This window comes from Kogia breviceps, chromosome 3 (assembly GCF_026419965.1).
Source record: "Kogia breviceps isolate mKogBre1 chromosome 3, mKogBre1 haplotype 1, whole genome shotgun sequence".
In the NCBI taxonomy this organism is placed as follows: Eukaryota; Metazoa; Chordata; class Mammalia; order Artiodactyla; family Physeteridae; genus Kogia; species Kogia breviceps.
The window spans coordinates 173,647,588-173,669,047 of NC_081312.1; the positions used below are offsets into that span (position 1 = coordinate 173,647,588).

Consider the following 21,460-nt stretch of genomic DNA (forward strand, 5'->3'; position numbering starts at 1 on the left):
ATGTGTGTGGGTTTATCTCTGGGCTTTCTATCCTGTTCCATTCATCTATATTTCTGTTTTTGTGCCAGTACCATACTGTCTTCATTACTGTAGCCTTGTAGTATAGTCTGAAGTTAGGGAGCCTGATTCCTCCAGCTCCATTTTTCATTCTCAAGATTGTTCTGGCTATTCGGGGTCTTTTGTGTTTCCATACAAATTGTGAAATTCTTTGTTCTAGTTCTGTAAAATTCTTTGTTCTAGTTCTTTGTTCTAGTTCTTTGTTCTAGTTCCAGTGGTAATTTGATAGGGATAGCATTGAATCTGTAGATTGCTTTGGGTAGTAGAGTCATTTTCACAATGTTGATTCTTCCAATCCAAGAACATGGTATATTTCTCCACCTATTTGTATCATCTTTAATTTCTTTCATCAGTGTCTTATAGTTTTCTGCATAAAAGTCTTTTGTCTCCTTAGGTAGGTTTATTCCTAGATATTTTATTCTTTTTGTTGCAATGGTAAATGGGAGTGTTTTCTTAATTTCCCTCTCAGATTTTTCATCATTAGTGTATAAGAATGCCAGAGATTTCTGTGCATTAATTTTGTATCCTGCAACTTTACCAAATTCATTGATTAGCTCTAGTAATTTTCTGGTAGCATCCTTAGTATTCTCTATGTATAGTATCATGTCATCTGCAAACACTGACAGCTTTACTTCTTCTTTTCCAATTTGTATTCCTTTTATTTCTTTTTCTTCTCTGATTGCTGTGGCTAGAACTTCCAAAACTATGTTGAATAAGAGTGGTGAGAGTGGGCCACCTTGTCTTGTTCCTGATCTTAGTGGAAATGGTTTCAGTTTTTCACCATTGAGAACGATACTGGCTGTGGGTTTGTCATATATGGCCTTTATTATATTGAGGAAAGTTCCCTGTATGCCTACTTTCTGCAGGGTTTTTATCATAAATGAGTGTTGAATTTTGTCAAAAGCTTTCTCTGCATCTATTGAGATGATCATATGGTTTTTCTCCTTCAGTTTGTTGATATGGTGTATCACATTGATTGATTTGCATATATTGAAGAATCCTTGCATTCCTGGAATAAACCCCACTTGATCATGGTGTATGATCCTTTTAATGTGCTGTTGGATTCTGTTTGCTAACATTTTGTTGAGGATTTTTGCATCTATGTTCATCAGTGATATTGACCTGTAGTTTTCTTTCTTTGTGACGTCTTTGTCTGGTTTTGGTATCAGGGTGATGGTGGCCTCATAGAATGAGTTTGGGAGTGTTCCTCCCTCTGCTATCTTTTGGAAGAGTTTGAGAAGGATAGGTGTTAGCTCTTCTCTAAATGTTTGATAGAATTCGCCTGTGAAGCCATCTGGTCCTGGGCTTTTGTTTGTTGGAAGATTTTAAATCACAGTTTCAATTTCAGTGCTTGTGATTGGTCTGTTCATGTTTTCTCTTTCTTCCTGGTTCAGTCTTGGCAGGTTGTGCATTTCTAAGAATTTGTCCATTTCTTCCAGGTTGTCCATTTTATTGCCATAGAGTTGCTTGTAGTAATCTCTAATAATCTTTTGTATTTCTGCAGTGTCAGTTGTTACATCTCCTTTTTCATTTCTAATTCTATTGATTTGAGTCTTCTCCCTTTTATTCTTGATGAGTCTGGCTAATGGTTTATCAATTTTACTTATCTTCTCAAAGAACCAGCTTTTAGTTTTATTGATCTTTGCTATTGTTTCCTTCACTTCTTTTTCATTTATTTCTGATCTGATATTTATGATTTCTTTCCTTCTGCTAAATTTGGAGGATTTTGTTCTTCTTTCTCTAATTGCTTTAAGTACAAAGTTGGGTTGTTTATTTGAGATGTTTCCTGTTTCTTAAGGTATGATTGTATTGCTATAAACTTCCCTCTTAGAACTGCTTTTGCTGTATCCCATAGGTTTTGGGTCGTCGTGTCTCCATTGTCGTTTGTTTCTAAGTATTTTTTGATTTCCTCTTTGATTTCTTCAGTGATCACTTCGTTATTAAGTAGTGTATTGTTTAGCCTCCATGTGTTTGTATTTTTTACAGATCTTTTCCTGTAATTGATGTCTAGTCTCATACCATTGTGGTCAGAAAAGATACTTGATACGATTTTAGTTTTCTTAAATTTGCCAAGGCTAGATTTGTGACCCAATATATGATCGATCCTGGAGAATGTTCCATGAGCACTTGAGAAAAATGTGTATTCTGTTGTTTTTGGATGGAATGTCCTATAAATATCAATTAAGTCCATCATGTGTAATGTATCATTTAAAGCATGCGTTTCCTTATTTATTTTCATTTTGGATGATCTGTCCATTGGTGAAAGTGGGGTGTTAACGTCCCCTACTATGATTGTGTTACTGTCGATTTCCCCTTTTAAGGCTGTTAGTATTTGCACTATGTATTGAGGTGTTCCTATGTTGGGTGCATAAATATTTACAATCGTTATATCTTTTTCATGGATCTATCCCTTGATCATTATATAGTGTCCTTCTTTGTCTCTTGTAATAGTCTTTATTTTAAAGTCTATTTTGTCTGATATGAGAATTGCTACTCCAGCTTTCTTCTGATTTCCATTTGCATGGAATATCTTTTTCCATCCCCTTACTTTCAGTCTGTATGTGTCCCTAGGTTTGAAGTGGGTCTCTTGTAGACAGCATATATATGGGTCTTGTTTTTGTATCCATTCAGCCAGTCTGTGTCTTTTGGTGGGAGCATTTAATCCATTTACATTTAAGGTAATTATCGATATGTATGTTCCTATTTACTTGGTAAATGGTAAATGTTTACCATTTACTTAATTGTTTCGGGTTGTTCTTGTAGGTCTTTTCCTTCTCTTGTGTTTCTTGCCTAGAGAAGTTCCTTTAGCATTTGTTGTAGAGCTGGTTTGGTGGTGCTGAACTCTCTCAGCTTTTGCTTGTCTGTAAAGGTTTTAATTTCTCCATCAAATCTGAATGAGATCCTTGCTGGGTAGAGTAATCTTGGTTGTAGGTTTTTTTCCTTCATCACTTTAAATATGTCCTGCCACTCCCTTCTGGCTTGTAGAGTTTCTGCTGAAAGATCAGATGTTAGCCTTATGGGGATTCCCTTGTGTGTTATTTGTTGTTTTTCCCTTGCTGCTCTTAATATGTTTTCTTTGCATTTAATTTTTGACAGTTTGATTATTATGTGTGTTGGCGTGTTTATCCTTGGGTTTTTCCTGTATGGGACTCTCTGTGCTTCCTGGACTTGATTGACTATTTCCTTTCCTATATTAGGGAAGTTTTCAACTATAATCTCTTCAAATATTTTCTCAGTCCCTTTCTTTTTCTCTTCTTCTTCTGGGACCCCTATAATTCGAATGTTGGTGTGTTTAATGTTGTCCCAGAGGTCTCTGAGACTATCCTCAGTTCTTTTCATTCTTTTTTCCTTATTCTGCTCTGCAGTAGTTATTTCCACTATTTTATCTTCCAGGTCACTTATCCGTCCTTCTGCCTCAGTTATTCTGCTATTGATCCCATCTAGAGTATTTTTCATTTCATTTATTGTGTTGCTCATCATTGCTTACTTCCTCTTTATTTCTTCTAGGGCCTTGTTAACTGTTTCTTACAATTTGTCTATTCTATTTCCAAGATTTTGAATCATCTTTACTATCATTATTTTGAATTCTCTTTCAGGTAGACTGCCTATTTCCTCTTCATTTGTTAGGTCTGGTGTGTTTTTACCTTGCTCCTTCATCTGCTGTGTGTTTTTCTGTCTTCTCATTTCGCTTATCTTACTGTGTTTGGGGTCTCCTTTTTGCAGGCTGCAGGTTCGTAGTTCCCGTTGTTTTTGGTGGCTGTCCCCAGTGGCTAAGGTTGGTTCAGTGGGTTGAGTAGGTTTCCTGGTTGAGGGACTAGTGCCTCTGTTCTGGTGGATGAGGCCTGATCTTGTCTTTCTGGTGGGCAGGTCCACGTCTGGTGGTATGTTTGCGGATGTTGGTAGCCTTATTATGATTTTAGGCAGCCTCTCTGCTAATGGATGTGGCTGTAGACCTGTCTTGCTCTTTGTTGGGGATAGGGTGTCCAGCACTGTTCGTTGCTGGTCCTTGAGTGAAGCTGGGTCTTGGTGTTGAGATGGAGATCTCTGGGAGATTTTCGCCGTTTGATATTGCGTGGAGCTGGGAGGTCTCTTGTGGACCAGTGTCCTGAGGTTGGTTCTCCCACCTCAGGGACACAGCCCTGGTGCCTGGCTGGGGCGCCAAGAGCCTTTAATCCACACGGCTCAAAATAAAAGGGAGAAAAAATAGAAAGGAAAGAAAAGGAAGGAAGGAAAGAAGGAAGGAAGGAGGGAGGGAGGGAAAGGAGGAAGGAAGGAAGAAAGGTAGCAAGAAATGAAGGAAGGAAGAAAGCAAGAAAGGAAGGAAGGAGGAGCGGAAGAAAGGGAGGAAGGAAGAGAGGAAGGGAGGAAGGAAGGGAGGAAAGAAGAGAGGAAGGAAGGGAGGAAAGAAGAGAGGAAGGAAGGGAGAAAGGAGGGAAGGAGGGAAGAAAGGAAGGAAGAAAGAAAGGGAGAAGACAAAATAAAGTAGGATAAAATATAGTTATTAAAATAAAAAATAATTATTAAGAAGAAAAATTTCTATTAAAAAAAACAGAAAAACGGGTTGGTCTAACCCTAGGACAAATGGTGCAAGCAAAGCTATACAGAGAAAATCTCACACAGCAGCACACACATACACACTCACAAAAAGAAAAAAGGGGAAAATAATAATATATCTTGCTCCCAAAGTCCACCTCCTCAACTTGGGATATTTCACTGTCTATTCAGGTTTTCCACAGATGCAGGGCACTTCAAGTTGATTGTGGAGCTTTAACCCGTTGTTTCTGGGGCTGCTGGGGGAGACCTCCCCCTCTCCTCTTTGTTTGCACAGCTCCTGGGGTTCAGCTTTGGACTTGGCCCCACCTCTGCGTGTAGGTCGTCTGAGGTTGTCTGTCTTTCGGTCAGACTGGACGGGGTTAAAGGAGCAGCTGATTCGGGGGCTCTGGCACAGGCCAGGGGGAGGGAGGGGCACGGATGCCGGGCGAGCCTGCGACGGCAGAGGCCAATGTGACGCTGCACCGGCCTGAGGCGCGCCACGCGTTCTCCCGGGGAAGCTGTCCCTGGATCCCGGGAACCCGGCAGTGGCGGGCTGCACGGGCTCCTGGAAGGTGCGGTGTGGAGAGTGACCTGTGCTCGCACACAGGCCTCTTGGTGGCGGCAGCAGCAACCTTAGCGTCCCACACCCGTCTCTACTGTCCGTGCCGACAGCCGCGGCTCGCGCCCGTTTCTGGAGTTCCTCTACGCGGTGCTCTTAATCCCCTCTCCTCGCGCCCGAGGAAGCAAAGAGGCAAGAAAAAGTCTCTTGTCTCTTCGGCAGCTCGGCGCCCGTTTCTGGGGCTCCTTTAAGCGGCGCGCTTAATCCCCTCTCCTCGCGCCCAGGAAGCAAAGAGGGAAGAAAAGGTCTCTTGCCTCTTCGGCAGCTCCGGACTTCAACCGGACTCCCTCCCGGCCAGCCGTGGCGCACTAACACCTTCAGGCTGTTTTCACTCTGCCAACTCCAGACCTTTCCCTGCGATCCGCCCGAGACTCAGTTCCCAGCCCCGCCCGCCCCGGCGGGTGAGCAGACAAGCCTCTCGGGCTGGTGAGTGCCGGTCAGCACCGATCCTCTGCAGGAATCTCCCCACTTTGCCCTCCACACCCTGTTGCTGTGCTCTCCTCCGCGGCTCCGGAGCTTCCCCCCTCCGCCACCCGCAGTCTCCACCCGTGAAGGGGCTTCTAGTGTGTGGGAGTCTTTCCTCCTTCATGGCTTGGCTCCCTCCCACTGGTGCAGGTCCCGTCCCTATTCTTTGTCTCTGTTTATTCTTTTTTCTTTTGCCCTACCCAGGTACGTGGGGAGTTTCTTGCCTTTTGGGAGGTCTGAGGTCTCTGCCAGCGTTCGGTGGGTGTTCTATAGGAGAAGTTCCACGTGTAGATGTATTTCTGATGTCTCTGTGAGGAGGAAGGAGATCTCCGCGTCTTACTCTTCCGCCATCTTTAAGCCATCTCCTATTTTTTTTTAAATTTACTGTTAACATTTAATCAACATCTTTTCTCAAGATGTACATTTGGGATCATTATTGCTTAGAATATTCCTTTCCTTCATGTAGTCTTATATATATATATATAATATATATATGATGACCTGTGAAAAGTTACATAGTATTCTTATTTTGACTGGATTTCAAGAATAATTATATTTTATTTAATTAGCACTTAAATAATAAATGCATTAGATGAAATTCCATCCAAAAATTTATTATTCAAATCATAGACCCTCTTTTCAGTAAACATTAATCTTACATATACCTGAATATTTTAAAATACATTCTGTTTAGTGACTTCTCAAACTGATAAGCACATTTACGTTTCATGATAAAACAAACAACAAGAAAAACCTAATTGTGATTCAAATTAGTCAAGAATCGTGATTTTTCTGGGTGTTCCTCAGCAAAATTGCCTTTTAAATCTCTTTATTGAGTGAGAAACCTGAAAAATAAAGGTTTTGTGACAGGTACCGTGTTGATATCAATAATGAGAATTTAAACTAGAATTTAAACTAGAATTTAACAACCCAAATTATAGGGGAAAGATGTATTATCTCAATTTCTAGGACCATTAAATGAAAGCAGCGCCTAATATAAACCTAGTTTAAAAGGAGGAGTTTGAATTTGTTGTCACTCGATAGTAATTACAGTTCAGGCTTTCAGAAAATACTAGTTCCAAAAGTGACATTTTTTATTTGGGCAGCAGCAATCAGAGAGAGCCCTAACATTACTGTTTTAGAAAAGACTATTGTACACGGATTGTTCATTTGCCTTTAAGTTTTGTCTATATAACAGTTTATTTTAAAGAGGCTTATTACTTTTATATTTTTTAAATCTAATTCACTTTCCTTAGAGGTTATTTAACTCATTTGGCTATTTTGAAGAATACTAACACTTCTAATTTCAATAGGATCATTTTTGTTTGTTTGTTTGTTCTTTTATGAATTTTAGGAACACCTTTGTTCTTTTCTTCTTTTGAGGGCTTTTTTCTTCTTTTTAATGAAACTCTGTGTAACTCTAAATTATATAAGTTTGATATATAATGATTTAAATGCTTCTCTTAAAAAGGGCGTCAGAAAAAAACATTTTTTGATCCTAGGACAATAAAGGTATTACAAAAATGTAACTGATGTGAAAAAACATCCATTAAATGTTGCAATCTGAATTCACCTGAAAAAGAAAAAAAATGCTACAAGTAGATTCATCTTAGAGGTATTATTTTAAATAGCAGTCAGCATCAACACAAAGCTTATAACAAGAACCACGTATGATTACCTCTATCTTTGCTTGCCACAATTCTGACATTGTGTTGTCTCTCATTTTTAGGGTAAAAAAAAAATATTTACACAACTCTAGGGAAAAAGCAAAATAAACTGATAAAATGGAGAAATTTCAAGAAGCCATAGTCAAAAGTGAAATATACTTTTTTACCTTCTAGAAGAGAAATTAGAATGCTTTAGGCAAATTTAGCTAGTACTGAGTAATCACTGAAAAAAATTAATGCTTCTCTTTTTTTCCTACCTTTATTGAGATATAATTGATATGTAACATTGTGTAAGCTTAAGGAGTACAACACGTTGACTTGATACACTTATATACTGTAAAAGCTAGCCACAATAGCATCAGTTAACATCTCCATCATGTCACATTATTATCATTTCATTTTTGTGGTGAGAATATTTAAGATCTATAACCTTAACCTTAGATCCCCAGAACTTAATCGTCTTATAACTGGAAGTGTGTACCTTTTGACCAACATCTCCCCATTTCACCCCCTTCCAGCCCCTGGTCACCACCATTCTAATCTGTTTCCATGAGTTTGGCTTTTTTAGATTCCACATATAAGGGATATCACTCGGTACTTATCTTTCTCTATCTGACTTATTTCACTTAGCACAGTACCCTCAAGGTCCATCTGTACTGTCCGTGTCCTTGATGTGCATTATTCTTTATTATTATAGGAGGACACAGACCACAATTACTATATATCTCGGATATATGGTCCATCGGATTCTGCCAGCCGGGATTTGTGGGTGAACATAGACCAAATGGAAAAGGACAAAGTGAAGATTCATGGAATACTGTCCAATACTCATCGACAAGCTGCAGTAAGTGCTTTGACATTTTGAGTTTCTTTTTCTTCTTCTGTAAAAAACATTTTGCCTTAATTGACATATTAACATTGTTGTGATCACTTTTCAAGTATATTAGTTCTGCAATTGCAGTTTAGATGAATAATTCATGTAAGATGTTATAGAAAATGATAAAGAATTATTTTGAGAAGCCACCATTAATTTAACAATTAATTAATTAATTTAATTAACCATTAATTTCTCCAGTAAGTATGATGAGTTGCATATTCAATTTAAAGTTGTGATTTATCTTGGATGATTTTCAGTTTTCATGTAATTAGAGAACATGCATGTAATCCATGCATTTAGAGAACATTTTTTTTAAAATTACATTAATTTGCTATCTTCCATTTTACATGAGTTTATTACCCTTGGTCTGAAAAAGATTTAACCAGAAACATTCACAATTCAGATAACACATGTAGACCAAATTATGGATTTATGTGAAGAAATTTAATATAAAAGAAAATAATGAAATCTAGAAGACTCCAAACATATTTTAAGTCTGAGCTTAAGTCATTTACCTGTGGTGGTTCCTTAAACAAACAATTTAACTATTCTGAGGCACGGTTTCTGAATCTATACAGGGGGGATGACAGGAGATATGAATACAGGCCTCACTTAGCTTATCGTGGTCACTGATACCATGTTCTATGTGTCAGGTTGAATGCTTTCATGGATTAGCTTTTTCAATCTTCACAACAATTCTATGATTTAAATATTATAACCACCTAGGTATTGAAGATAAAAGAACTTAATCTTGGAAAAATCAGCCTAAGGGTCTCCTGCTAGTAAGTTCTGTGACTCCGGTGTTAACATAGGCAGTCTATTCCCCATTCAAAATGCATGTGTAAAAGTTATCACACTTGGTTCACAGAATGTTCTTTGATAATCACTTTATCAAAGATGATGCCTGATTTAACATTTTAAAAGTTATTTGGTTTTGTTGCCATGGATTATAGTGGTGATCTTATTATCAGTGAAGCCATGTCTTACTCAGTTTATCATGACATAAAGAGAAAACAGAATAACTTTAACATTTCAAGGGCTATTGCCATTAATGATACAAAGATAGAACTAATAGAGTAATGGCCAATCTGATTTAAAGAGGCATTGATTTGATAAATGTAAAATATCAAAAATTTTGGCCAACAGCCTTCATTGTATATATGTAGATGTTCCTATGTCAGGAGATGGACTTCTAACAGTTAAAATGGAAATTAATTATAATTCACCATGATGATTCATTGAGGCTGAGAAGCAAACGAAGTAGCCACCTCCCCTTGATGAATTCCATCATCCCTTTTCCTTGCCATATTCAAGCAGTCTCAGAGAAGATGACAGATTCAGAAATGATTCACTGTCTGGCTTAGAACAGATCTTCAAAAGAAGAGAAAATGAGAAAGATTAGATTAGGACCATGTTTTTTCAGGAATGTATTGCATTTGACAATCTAACCACTATATTGCAGTCCCTAATAGTGTAAAATATACTTTGTAAGAGTTCGAACGTTTGCGTATCCACATTGAGATTCCATGAAGTGGCCCAGTTCTGGTGTCGGCCACTGTGGGTGATATCTGTAAGCAGAGAAAGAAGTTCATCAGTTAAAATATTAGCTGATTTCTTCTTACACTTTCTCTTGTGCTCTCCCAAAGGGGAGGCAGTTCATGTGTCCTGCCTTTCCTCCAAGAAGATTGCTTTCTCTTTGGAATAGGGTTTGCTTGGCTGCCTTGTAACAGCTCTCTGAAAGTCTCAAGAAATATTATGATGATATGAAGATCCGTTTTTTTATAATTGTGATTTTGAGAGTGACATTGTTTGTTGCTTTCAACACCAAAGGTTGGCTTAAACACAAATGGAAAGACTTGAGCTTGAGCTTGAGCTTGTAACTTATCTGGTGCTCCATGCATTGATTTTTAAATATATATCACTGATAGAAACCTTTATTTTAGCTACTCTGCATTGGTTTTCCATGAGAATCTAAGCCACTGTCAAGTATTTCTTAGCGTTAGAAATTGGTCCTGTACCCACTTTCTCTATCACCACCAACAGAACATACACACACACACACACACACACACACACATAAGCGCTCACAGGTACACAGTTTCCATTTACAACAATAGAATTGATAATATTACTTAGTTACTTATTTTTGGAAAAACTTGCTGCTTGGACTCCTTCATTTAAGGAGTTTTATACCTTGGAACTTATAAATTTACTTACTAGAATATTTTATAAAAGTTTTGTACATTCTTTCATAAGTATGATTGTTGAATATTAGTTTGAAGATTTCCAAATTGTAGAGAGTGATCCATTTATTAATATTTCTTCAATTGGCCTCCCCATCTTTCCAATCCTGCCTTGTTCTCTTGGCTCCATTTCTATTATGCCACCCTTGGAGTAGAACCAGGTTTTAAAGGTGATGACAGAATGGTAGTGTTAAGGTATTGTTATGGCCAGAGGCTCAACAATGCCCACATATACCCTCTTCCTCCTGCCTCTCTCCACACACAGCATAGACGCAGCCACAGCTACTCTCCCCCCTGTGATACTACTGAGAGGCTTAACCACAAGGGATAATGGCAAACGGGAAACAGTGATTCACTTCACTGAATAGGTTCCCTGAAATCATAATCATCAAAATCCTTGATGCAAAGCTCTCTGGTAGTTTGGCTGGAAACAGGATTTAACTTTAAGCCTGAAGGGAAGAGGGGGGTTTCTTAAATCTTACCACCAACTGATGTAATTTGCATACCCATCCTTTCTGTCAACAAATTAGACAAAAAAGAGAATAGAAAGATCTAGCCTAGGGTAAGACTCAGGGGGCAGTCGGTTAACTAACCCAGCCCTGGGCAAAGAGGAAAGGAAGTGAGAAAGCTGAAGATTGGATTTCCAGAAGATATAGTTTCCCTCCCCTTTCCCAGCTTCCTCAGAATGGGTCAGAGGAAGGTATGGGAGTGTCTGACCTGGAAACATAATTTTTTAAAGAAATATTTTCCCCTTCACCGCCATCATTTGTAACTGTGGTCCAAACAGTATTTTGGAATCTTCGATTAATTTTCTAGAAAAGGAGGAATGTGGAAATAGAGTAAGAGTTTTCCCTTTTCTCCCATCCACAATAATATCTACTGTCAGAGCAAAGCAAAACTTAGAAGTCATTTAATTCACATTTTTCACATGCCAAAACACACTGATTTCTCTTTCCTTTTATAAAGTAAAATGATTAGTATTTATATTTTATATGTATATATACACACACACGTATATGGTAATTTGATTACATGTTCCTTCAGATCTCCCCGTTGTCCTTTTTGTTTAAATCTCTCCATTGTTCTTTTTGGTTTAAATAACATTTCTTAAATCATATTTGCAGTAAAAACAGATGTTAAAACCTAGTTTTACAGTTGGACATATTAAAGGAAGGAACATGTCTTCATAGATAAAGAAAAGTGAAAATTTTGTATGATGCCCTATCATATGACAAGCAAAGAGCCAAGCCCCTTACATTCAAATACTGGTACTTATTTGGGTTTTTTGGTCCTTATTCAAAGTCCTCAGTTATCAGATTGCAGATCTAGAAGTTTCTAACTACAAACCTAGGAACCAGTCCAGACTTATTTTGTCTTTTGAAACAACAGTTTATGAAATTCTGATTCACAGCTTCTGGAGAAGTACCACTGTCCCAGTAGAAGGAGTCTGGGATTTTAGAAGTTGTGAGACCTTGGCTCCAAAACTCATTTTCTCAGATTCTGGCCTCTTGGACCTCAATTTTATAACCTGGAACGAAGGGGGAAATGCCTGCCTTGACAACCTTCTGGTGCTACTTCAAGAATAAAAATGGGGCTTCCCTGGTCCGTCTGCCGACGCAGGGACACGGGTTCGAGCCCTGGTCTGGGAAGATCCCATGTGCCGTGGAGCAACTAAGCCCGTGCGCCACAGCTACTGAGCCCATGCACCACAACTACTGAAGCCCACACTCCGAGAGCCCGTGCTCTGCAACAAGAGAAGCCACCGCAATGAGAAGCCCACGCACCACAACGAAGAGTAGCCCCTGCTCACCGCAACTAGAGAAAGCCCGCATAGCAACAAAGACCCAAAGCAGCCCAAAATAAATACATTTTTTAAAAAGAAAAAGAATAAAAATAAGATATGAAAGGATGCTGAAAATAACAATGAGGTAGTGAGGCATTGTTTTTTGAGAGTCTTAATAAAAAATAGTAACTCCCAAGTAAGTTAATTCCTAAGTAATCTCTAAGAGTCTTTTTCTATAGACAAATATATAACTATATATTTATATCTATATAATATCTCAATATAATTTTCTGCCAAGAAATTGCCAGTCTGCTTTTTGCCAGACATAAACATACTCTGGCTTTAAAAAAATTTTTTTTTAATTATCTTTCTATATGTTAGTAAGAAGATTGATTCTTTATATAACAAACACTAGCAAAATTAAGTGCTGCTCTTCTATGTCTCCGTCATAGAGCAGGTAAGGTTTTTGACGAAACTGGTATAGTTTTTGATGGTGGACTGTTTTAAAATTTAAAAATTGGACTGTTGTCTGTGGGCATCCTCAGACTACTCAAATATATACAGAAAACTTCATTAAACAAAAATTAGGCTTTCTGGAGCTATTTTCTTTTTCCCAAGGAAAATAACATCATTTCGACTAGCATTTCCATTGCTCTTACATTTCCATAATGTTGGTGTTGGGAGAGCTATATCTGGATGCCTGTGGTGACTTTAGTCAACCGTTTTCTCATATTGCACAATTTCATTTTTTCTGCACATCAGAAAATCGGTTAAGTGCTTATTTTTCTAAACGATTAACTCAAAAGGCAATTTAATTTGCTACCTCTATTAGGCTATTATCTAGACCACATATTTTTGCCTGAGTCCTGTTCGCAGTGTCTAACAATAAGTTGCTTTTATTTATTTTTAGTTTTGACTGGTTGAATAAACTTGCTGCATTCTGTCTTGTGAGTTGTTTCATTTCAAGTGAGACATACACAGTTCCTTAACCTCGCCTCACTTGTCTTCATATATGGGATTTTCCTCTAGTTTAATAACAGACTGGGACGAGTTGTGTCTGCATGTGCCTACCTTGATTTTGGTTTAATTAATTCATTTTACTATTATTATCATACTGAAATCATTTATCAACCTTGAGAATATCTGTCCTGAAGAAAGTATTATTTGAGGGCCTTTTATGGAAAAGAAAGGCCTTCTTTTGTTCCATTCCATAAAATCAATATGAGCTCAGAGTAACTGAACTCCTCTGCATGCCAGGCATGTAAGCTGGTCCACTTCCCTCAAAGTGGACAAGTAAGGATGTAGTCCCTCTTCCACCGATGGCATTAATGACACAGGTTGAACATTCCCATCTAATATTTGAGACATGGAAGGGACTTTGGAAATTCTTGAAGATAGTGGCCTTGTGAAGTACAGTGTTCAATTTTTATGCATATTACAAACCTTAGTTTTCCAAACAAGAACATACCTTATTTTTAAAAATCATACTTGAGGGGCTTCCTTGGTGGCGCAGTGGTTGAGAGCCCGCCTGCCGATGCAGGGGACACGGGTTCGGGCCCCGATCCGGGAAGATCCCACGTGCCGCGGAGCAGCTGTGCCCGTGAGCCATGGCCGCTGAGCCTGCGCGTCCGGAGCCTGTGCTCCGCAACGGGAGAGGTCACAACAGTGAGAGGCCCGCATAACGCAAAAAAAAAAAAAAAAAAAAAAAAAAATCTTACTTGGCTTCATCATATTTCAGTTCAATTTAATCTCATTTCTGCAATATTGTGTCTTTAGGAGAGGATAGGCACCATTCTTTATATAAAGTTAGAGTCATAGGAAGTAATCATACATTCTCTGTTACCAATGATGGCTGTAAAAAAAAAATCTTAGATAGATAAATACCTACTCGGCTTTTTTTTTCAGCTCTTCTTCGTTGCCATACGCGTGGGCTTCTCATTGTGGTGGCTTCTGGTGTTGCAGAGCACAGGCTATAAGCACAGGGGCTTTAGTAGTTGTGGTGCACGGGCTTAGTTGCCCTGCGATATGTTGGATCATCCTGGACCAGATATCGAACCCGTGTCCCCTGCATTGGCAGGCGGATTCTTAACCACTGCACCACCAGGGAAGTCCTCTACTCATCTTTTTAAAGTCACAAGTGAGATGAATACTTAAGGTTTCTGTGAAACCCTCTTGGAAGGTTTCACATTAATCTTTTATAATTGTAACGGCTGCTAAAAAGGGACCCTGAAGCCAGGCAGCCATATCTCAGGTGGAATGAATAAATCCATTTACTCCTGTCTTTCATCCTAGATTCTCTTCTCAGACCTGTTTTTAATCATCCTTTCCGAGATCTCTCTAGGACCCCATGAAGACTTAGCAAGGGTTAATTTTAGATAACATGAGTGTAAAACATATTCTCATCCTGAAGTTATTAAATGATAAAGGTTTCACAGGACTCTTTTGCAAGGAAAATGCTTCGTAGCACAGAAAAATGAGCAAAATATAGATGGACTATAATGTTCCTTAAGAGTAAATATAACTAAAAGCAAGTAGGTATAATTCTTGTGAAAAATCTTAAATTGTAGAAGACGAAAGACTTGGGCCATTTTGGAATTGAGATTTCCTGAACAAGCTAGTATTTTAGTATCTTTTAAAAATATATTTTATACCTATTTTCAATATCTTTATTTTTGTCTGTTTCTTCTTACTAAATTATAGCCTGTGACTTAGGTGGTGGATGATTCCTCTAGGCAAAATAGTCAAGGTCTCACATGGTTTGTTTATAAATTGCCTTCCCATCAGAACTTCTGCTGTGCCTGGAATTCCAGCCCCAGAAAATAGGTGTCTCATCCTTTTTTCACTGAAGGTGCTCTGTTCCACTCCAGTGGGACCAGAAGTAGAACACTCTTAGCCACTCTCAATTAATGATAAGTTGCCAGGAATTTCTTGTTATGCAGCCACTCTCTGAGAAGAAATGCGAAGTAAGTTTTGCTCCTGATAAATAGGCTGCGTTTAGGCACCTGAGGCCTGATCCCTGCAGAGCAAACTGTAGATGTGGGTAGGGTGGATAAAGGAGCAGCTCTTGGAAGCTGTGTTCAGAGGCATCAATTTACTTAGCTTTTGAAAAATCCAAAAATTGCCAACTGGCAAAAATGTTAAAAACTGGTGAATCTGCATAAATGATGTAGGGGGCTCTTTGGATGATTCTTGTAACTTTAATTTGAAATTATTTCCAAGTTAAAAAGTTAAAAAGAAATAAAAGAGGAGATGTTAGCAGAGGAGGTTGAAGAGTTAAAATTGGACTTGGCCTAAATTTTGATTTCAACCTGTAGTCAAGTTTTGAATGATTTAATCACCCTTCCCAGGAGCTCTGCCAGCACTGAATTCCAAGTCTTAACTCGTTGTTACCAAGCAAGGCCTCCCTGCCTGATGTGCATAGAAGCCAATACTGTGACACCTTTGAGAAAGGAAACAGCTTTATTGCAGGTTGACTGGGCAGGGAGGCAGGCAGGGCTTAAATCTGTCTCAGAGACAAGTTTGGGGCGAAATTTAAGGGGTTAGGGGAATTTCAAACTTGGAAGCTGATTGACTAGTCTCAAGTTACTTGTGCTGCTGGGAGCTGGATTTTCCTTATTGAAGGACTTCTCACTTCGTAAAGGGCACCAGTGGAAGCATTTCTATTCTTTGAGTTCCGTAGGCTGAAGAGTCTAAGTTCCGGGATCAGCCCGGAGGCCTGGGTTCCTGTCGTGCACATGCGCACTGCTGTCTCTGTAAAATAACTCCAGGTTTGATTAATCAACAACCTGATTTAAGGGAGCAAACCCAATTTAAGCTGGTCAATGTTTTACGTGCTGTTTCAACGTCAGTTGAGGGCCGCCTTAATATGGTGTTTAAGCATGTGGACTTAGAAACAGGCTGCCTGGATGTGAGTCCCCACTTTTGCCAACTGTAAGCTGGGTGATTTGAAGTCTTTTATTTACTCTCTGTTAATCACTTTCTTCAGCTGTAAAATGGGAATGACGGTAGTACCTACTTTCTAAGGTTGTTACTAGAATGGAATGATTTAACATTTGTACAGTGTTGAAACCCTGGCTGCTACAGCTCTATAGATGTCTGTTAAGATCGATACTAATCATCGTCATGTGAGCATTTTAACTTTAAAACAGTCATTTTCCAGTGACACGAAAGAAGGGAGGACAGATTATAATCAACCGAGGCGAGGGAGGGCATTCTCAAACTGTCAAGGATGAACTCATAGGAATACTTTTCCTGCCCTGTCCAAATCTCTGGTCAAGGAAGTAACCAGTGCCATTGCCCTCAGGTGAACTGGGGCTGCAAAGAGGTTTTGCAAATCATTGCTTGAAAGGTGCTGGGCTAGGAGGTACCTCTATCCTTTACTTTCTTAAGTGGAAAATCTCAGGTCCATTGAGTGCTAACAGATGAAGTGAGATGATGTTATCCGGAATCAAGTCTATTTATCCTTTTCACCCATTTCACGCTTGTCAAAGCTTCCTTACAGCACTGTTTTAGTTTCAAAGACCATTTATATGACGTAAAGCCTTGACCACTGCAAGTGGGATTCCTGGGGCAGTCTCAGTAGCTCTGGGAGCTTGTTAGAAATGCAGAGTTTTAGCTCCCTTCCCCCACAGGCCTACTGAATCAGAATCTGTTTTAATCAAGAACCCTAAGTGATTTCGCTGCACACTCAGGTTTGAGAAGCCTGGTAGAATCACTGCCTTGTTCCCAGAGCAGCATGAAAAATTAAGAAGTGACGTCTGGTTCTCCCCTTCCCCTACCTGCCCTCCCAGGGCTTCTTTATAAAATCCTGTGTTACTTTCTGTGCCCTTGAACAGACTTATGTTCTGCACTCTGCCTGAACGATAAATAGTCACATTAATTTGAATGATTCTCAAAACATGCAAGTATAGGCAAGCTACTGTAAGCCAAGTGTTTCTGGGAACCGTGCAATGGGAGAGGTCAAAAGATATGATGGTAATTCACTTAATCTCAAGTTCAGATGAACAAGCATCAGGTAACTGCAAAATGTTTACATTTTGTTTTCTAATTTACCTGTAGTCCCACGCAGAGTGTCATTCAACATGCAGGGTTAATTAAGTTCTCAGTTCTGTTATGAAAAAAGTGCCGAAGCAGTTAGAATTTCTAACTCAGAAAATCAATTCAGTTGATAGGCTTTATTTCTAAAAGGAGCCACTCCCTTCCCTGTATATTTGCATATTGGATTAGTCCCTTTCCATGGACATTTTGATATTTTAATTAGGTTTCCAGTGTTTTCAGTCACTGGATTAAAGACCCATGTCCTGTTCACTCCTCCCAGAGTGTGAGAGTTTGTTTAAAATTGCATTTTGTAAAAATCCTACATGGTAAAACTGTTCGAACCATCCTGCCTACTGCAGCTATTTTATTTCTGGAATATATTCAGCTCATTTATGGCCTAGAAGCAGGATCTTACTTTAGGGTATACCAAAAGAAGCTCGCACTTCTTTTTTTTTTTCTTAACATCTTTATTGTTGTATAACTGTTTTACAATGGTGTGTTAGTTTCTGCTTTACAACAAAGGGAATCAGTGATACATATACATGTGTCCCCATATCTCTTCCCTCTTGTGTCTCCCTCCCTCCCACCCTCCCTCTCCCAACCCTCTAGGTGGTCACACAGCACCAAGCTGGTCTCCCTGTGCTATGCGGCCGAGAAGCTTGCACCTCTGTCAACCACATGGAAATGCCTCTGCATAGTACATTTTCTCTCTTTAGTAGTTGCTTGTTGTGGAAACTTACTGATTTAAATTTTTCTATCTATATCTATATCTACATACATATACATACATATACTCATATTTCTATCATTCTACTGTCTTTAGGTTTATGTTACTTTTATAAGTGAATATATTTGTTAAATAGGTGAAGAAACCAGTGAAAGGCCATTACCGTTGACAATTGTAAAAAAATAAATAAATAAATGTTCTGTAAGTTTAGAAATTAGGCCCTTAGATCTATCCTTGGAGGATAAGAAATGGAAGCATCTGATCCTCAAATGTGCAAGAAAGAGTAGTTCAGGCTATACCCATTCTCTGGTGAGAAGGGACCCCCACCGTGTTGCCATCAGACCTCAGTGGTGTGCAGCTCTCTGCAGCTCCACCCAGCATGACACTGGTCCCTGTGATTGGGTGCATTTCATCTGAGAAGACTGCTCTGTACCTTCCTCAGATTTTTGTGCGTGTGGCTTTTGCCTCAGGCACCTGGGAGCTTTCTAGCTATTTTCATTGTTATTAAATTTTAAAAATTAAGTTATGTCTACTGAGAACAAAAACGTGAGTCACTGACAATGTTAAGAATATCAGGTAGAAAACACAGCTATAGAAAGTCTGTTGATAGGTAGGAAAAGGATCACCTAGTATACAAGAAGGGAGATAGAATGATATCGTGGTCAAGACTCAGGAGTTTTGGAGTCAAGCATATTGGATGGAAATCCCGGCTCTGCTACTACTGGTGGTTTGAACTTATTACTTGTCTTTCTAGAGTTTTGTTTTGGAATACTTTCAGGCTTATAAATAAACTTGGAAAAACTATTGAAAGGGTTCCCATATAGCTTTCACCGTGCTTCCCCAAATATTAACACCTTACATACTCATGGTACAATTATCAATACCAAGAAATTAATGTTGGTGTGATACTCTTAATGGATCTACAGACCTTATTCACATTTTGTGAATTGTCCCCACACCATTGTTTTTCCTATCCAGAATCCAATCTAGGACCTATGTTGCATTTATTTGTCCAATCTAGTCTCGTCTCCTCCAGCCTATGACAGGTTCTCCATCTTTCTCTATCTTTCATGAACTTGACATTTCGAAGAGTCTTTGCCAGTTATTTTGTACAATGATCCTGATTTGGGGTTTGTCTACTGCTTCTTCATGATTAAACACAGGCAACTATTGGGGGCAAGAATACTAGGGGAATGATACTTCGTCCTTTATCATTCATCACATCAGGAGGTACGTGAAGTCAATATGTCTCCTTACTGGTGATGTTAACTTTGATCACCTGCTTAAGGCGATGTCTGCCAGATTTTGTTTCTTCACTGTAAACTTACTGTTTTTCCTTTTGTAATTATCTAGTATCTTTGGGGAAGGTACTTTGTGCATACCAACCTCCTGTTTCTTATCATACTTTCACCTAATTTTAGCATTCGTACTTGCTAAAGGCAGGCAAAATACTTAGCATGAAGTCTGATATATTAAATGCTAATTTTATTCTCCTAACACCAGTAAATACAATAGTTATGATTATTTCAATATAACAAAACTGAAAACATCATAACGTTGCTGAGGAACATAATGTCTAATTGTCATATGATTCTATTAGAAAAGCAATATGCCTCCATTGATATTAGAATCAACATATATAAAATCATTTCCATCTACTTATTAGGAGTCAAACAGGGAGCTATTTTTGTTTAGGAAATGAGTTTTAAGGAACTATTGCTATGCTAGACACCTTCAGGTACATAATATAATATTGACTCAGTGCTTATGAAGGTCCAGGTGTCATTTGGTCGTTTGATCCTTAAAATAACCCTTTAAAGAAATGTGTTGACTACAGGTGAGCAAACCGTGCCTTAAAGAGGTTAAATGATTTATGAAATCACACAGCTACAAAGTACCAAAGCTGGGATGTAATTTCAAGTCTGTCTGACTCGAAAACCATGCTAGATCATTCAAAGAAAAGAATCTTTGAAAATTTAAAAATAAAGTTCCATCTATTTCCACTAAAAGAAGATTTTAAAATTTGTGTCTATGGTTAACAAAGGACTGCAATAATCTGTTCTAAGCATTTATAGGTGAATGAATTTTATGTGGACCTTATTCAGGTTCAAGAACGTTTTGTGCATTATGGAAGAATATGTCACATCCCAATTAAGAAATTAAATTTATTCATAGTTATATATAAAAAGTTATCTAATAAGGATTATTCAATCATTTTTATTTATTAGGGATATAAATATTACTGGAAATAAGATAATTTATTCAGGTATTTCGATGAAAGCCAGTATCACTAGAAATATCTATGTAAACAAAACAAAAAGTATCTTTTCTTAAAATTTGCATTTCCTCTCAAAGTTAATATTTGACATAAATAAACAAACTGACTTCGTCTAACTTTTGAAATTGTCTTTGGAAAAAATAACACAAATCTCACTTTGTCGATCATCACCATCATCATCCCACCTATTTGGCAGTTTCAAGATACAAACATGTGCCCTGCAGACATGAAATGATTTGAATGATTAAAAATAGAATGTTGGGCTTCCCTGGTGGCGCAGTGGTTGAGAATCCGCCTGCCGATGCAGGGGACACGGGTTCGTGCACCGGTACGGGAAGATCCCACATGCCGCGGAGCGACCGGGCCCGTAAGCCATGGCCGCTGAGCCTGCGCGTCCGGAGCCTGTGCTCCGCAACGGGAGAGGCCCCAACAGTGAGAGGCCCGCGTACAGCAAAAAAAAAAAAAAAAAAAAATAGAATGTTAGGGCTTCCCTGGTGGCGCAGTGGTTGGGAGTCCGCCTGCCGATGCAGGGGACGCGGGTTCGTGCCCCTGTCCGGGAAGATCCCACATGCCCCGGAGTGGCTGGGTCCGTGAGCCACACAACAGTGAGAGGCCCGCGTACCGCAAAAAAAAAAAAAAAAAAAAAAAAAAAAAATAGAATGTTAAAAGATATGTATAGAAATTAACGATTAATCCATGAATTTATTCTTAAATAAATGGATACTGCCCATATTCTCTGGACCCTTTGCTGTCATGAACTCACGAGATCAGCAGTTCCTAAAAGAGTAGTTACCACTGATTTTTTTTCCCACAAGCTGCTTTCATCAAGACTATACCTTATAAAGATGAAATCAAGGCTGGGGGAACCAGGAAAGTATAACCTTATTACTGTAAATAAGAAGCTGCCTTAAAACAAAAGGCAGTTTTTATCAATGACTTTTTAAATGGCCTTTAGCATTATAAATGTGCACACTCCGGATTCTTAACCTAGTAATTTCTGTCTTCAGGGTCTTACAAGCATTGACTAATTAATTTATCTTTGTAATACCACTGAGAAACAGGCAAACAAGTAAACCTGGAATAGTGTTTACATAGGATTATAATTCTTGTGTTATTAAGAAAGAGTTAGCAGAGATCATAATAATTAGTCAGAAGCCGGATGGCGATAGGCATA

At 38.7% G+C, this 21,460-nt stretch overlaps 1 protein-coding gene across 4 annotated transcripts in view; it reads left to right on the plus strand.

Annotated features, from left to right (window-relative positions):
* PLXDC2 (plexin domain containing 2) overlaps positions 1-21,460 on the plus strand; it is a 434,034-nt gene that overhangs the window by 205,619 nt on the left and 206,955 nt on the right. For all 4 annotated transcript variants that reach the window (XM_067030372.1, XM_067030371.1, XM_067030373.1 and 1 more), the window contains one exon: positions 8,039-8,185. In XM_067030372.1, coding sequence (XP_066886473.1) covers positions 8,039-8,185 — 147 coding nt within the window. The remainder of the gene's footprint in view (positions 1-8,038; positions 8,186-21,460) is intronic.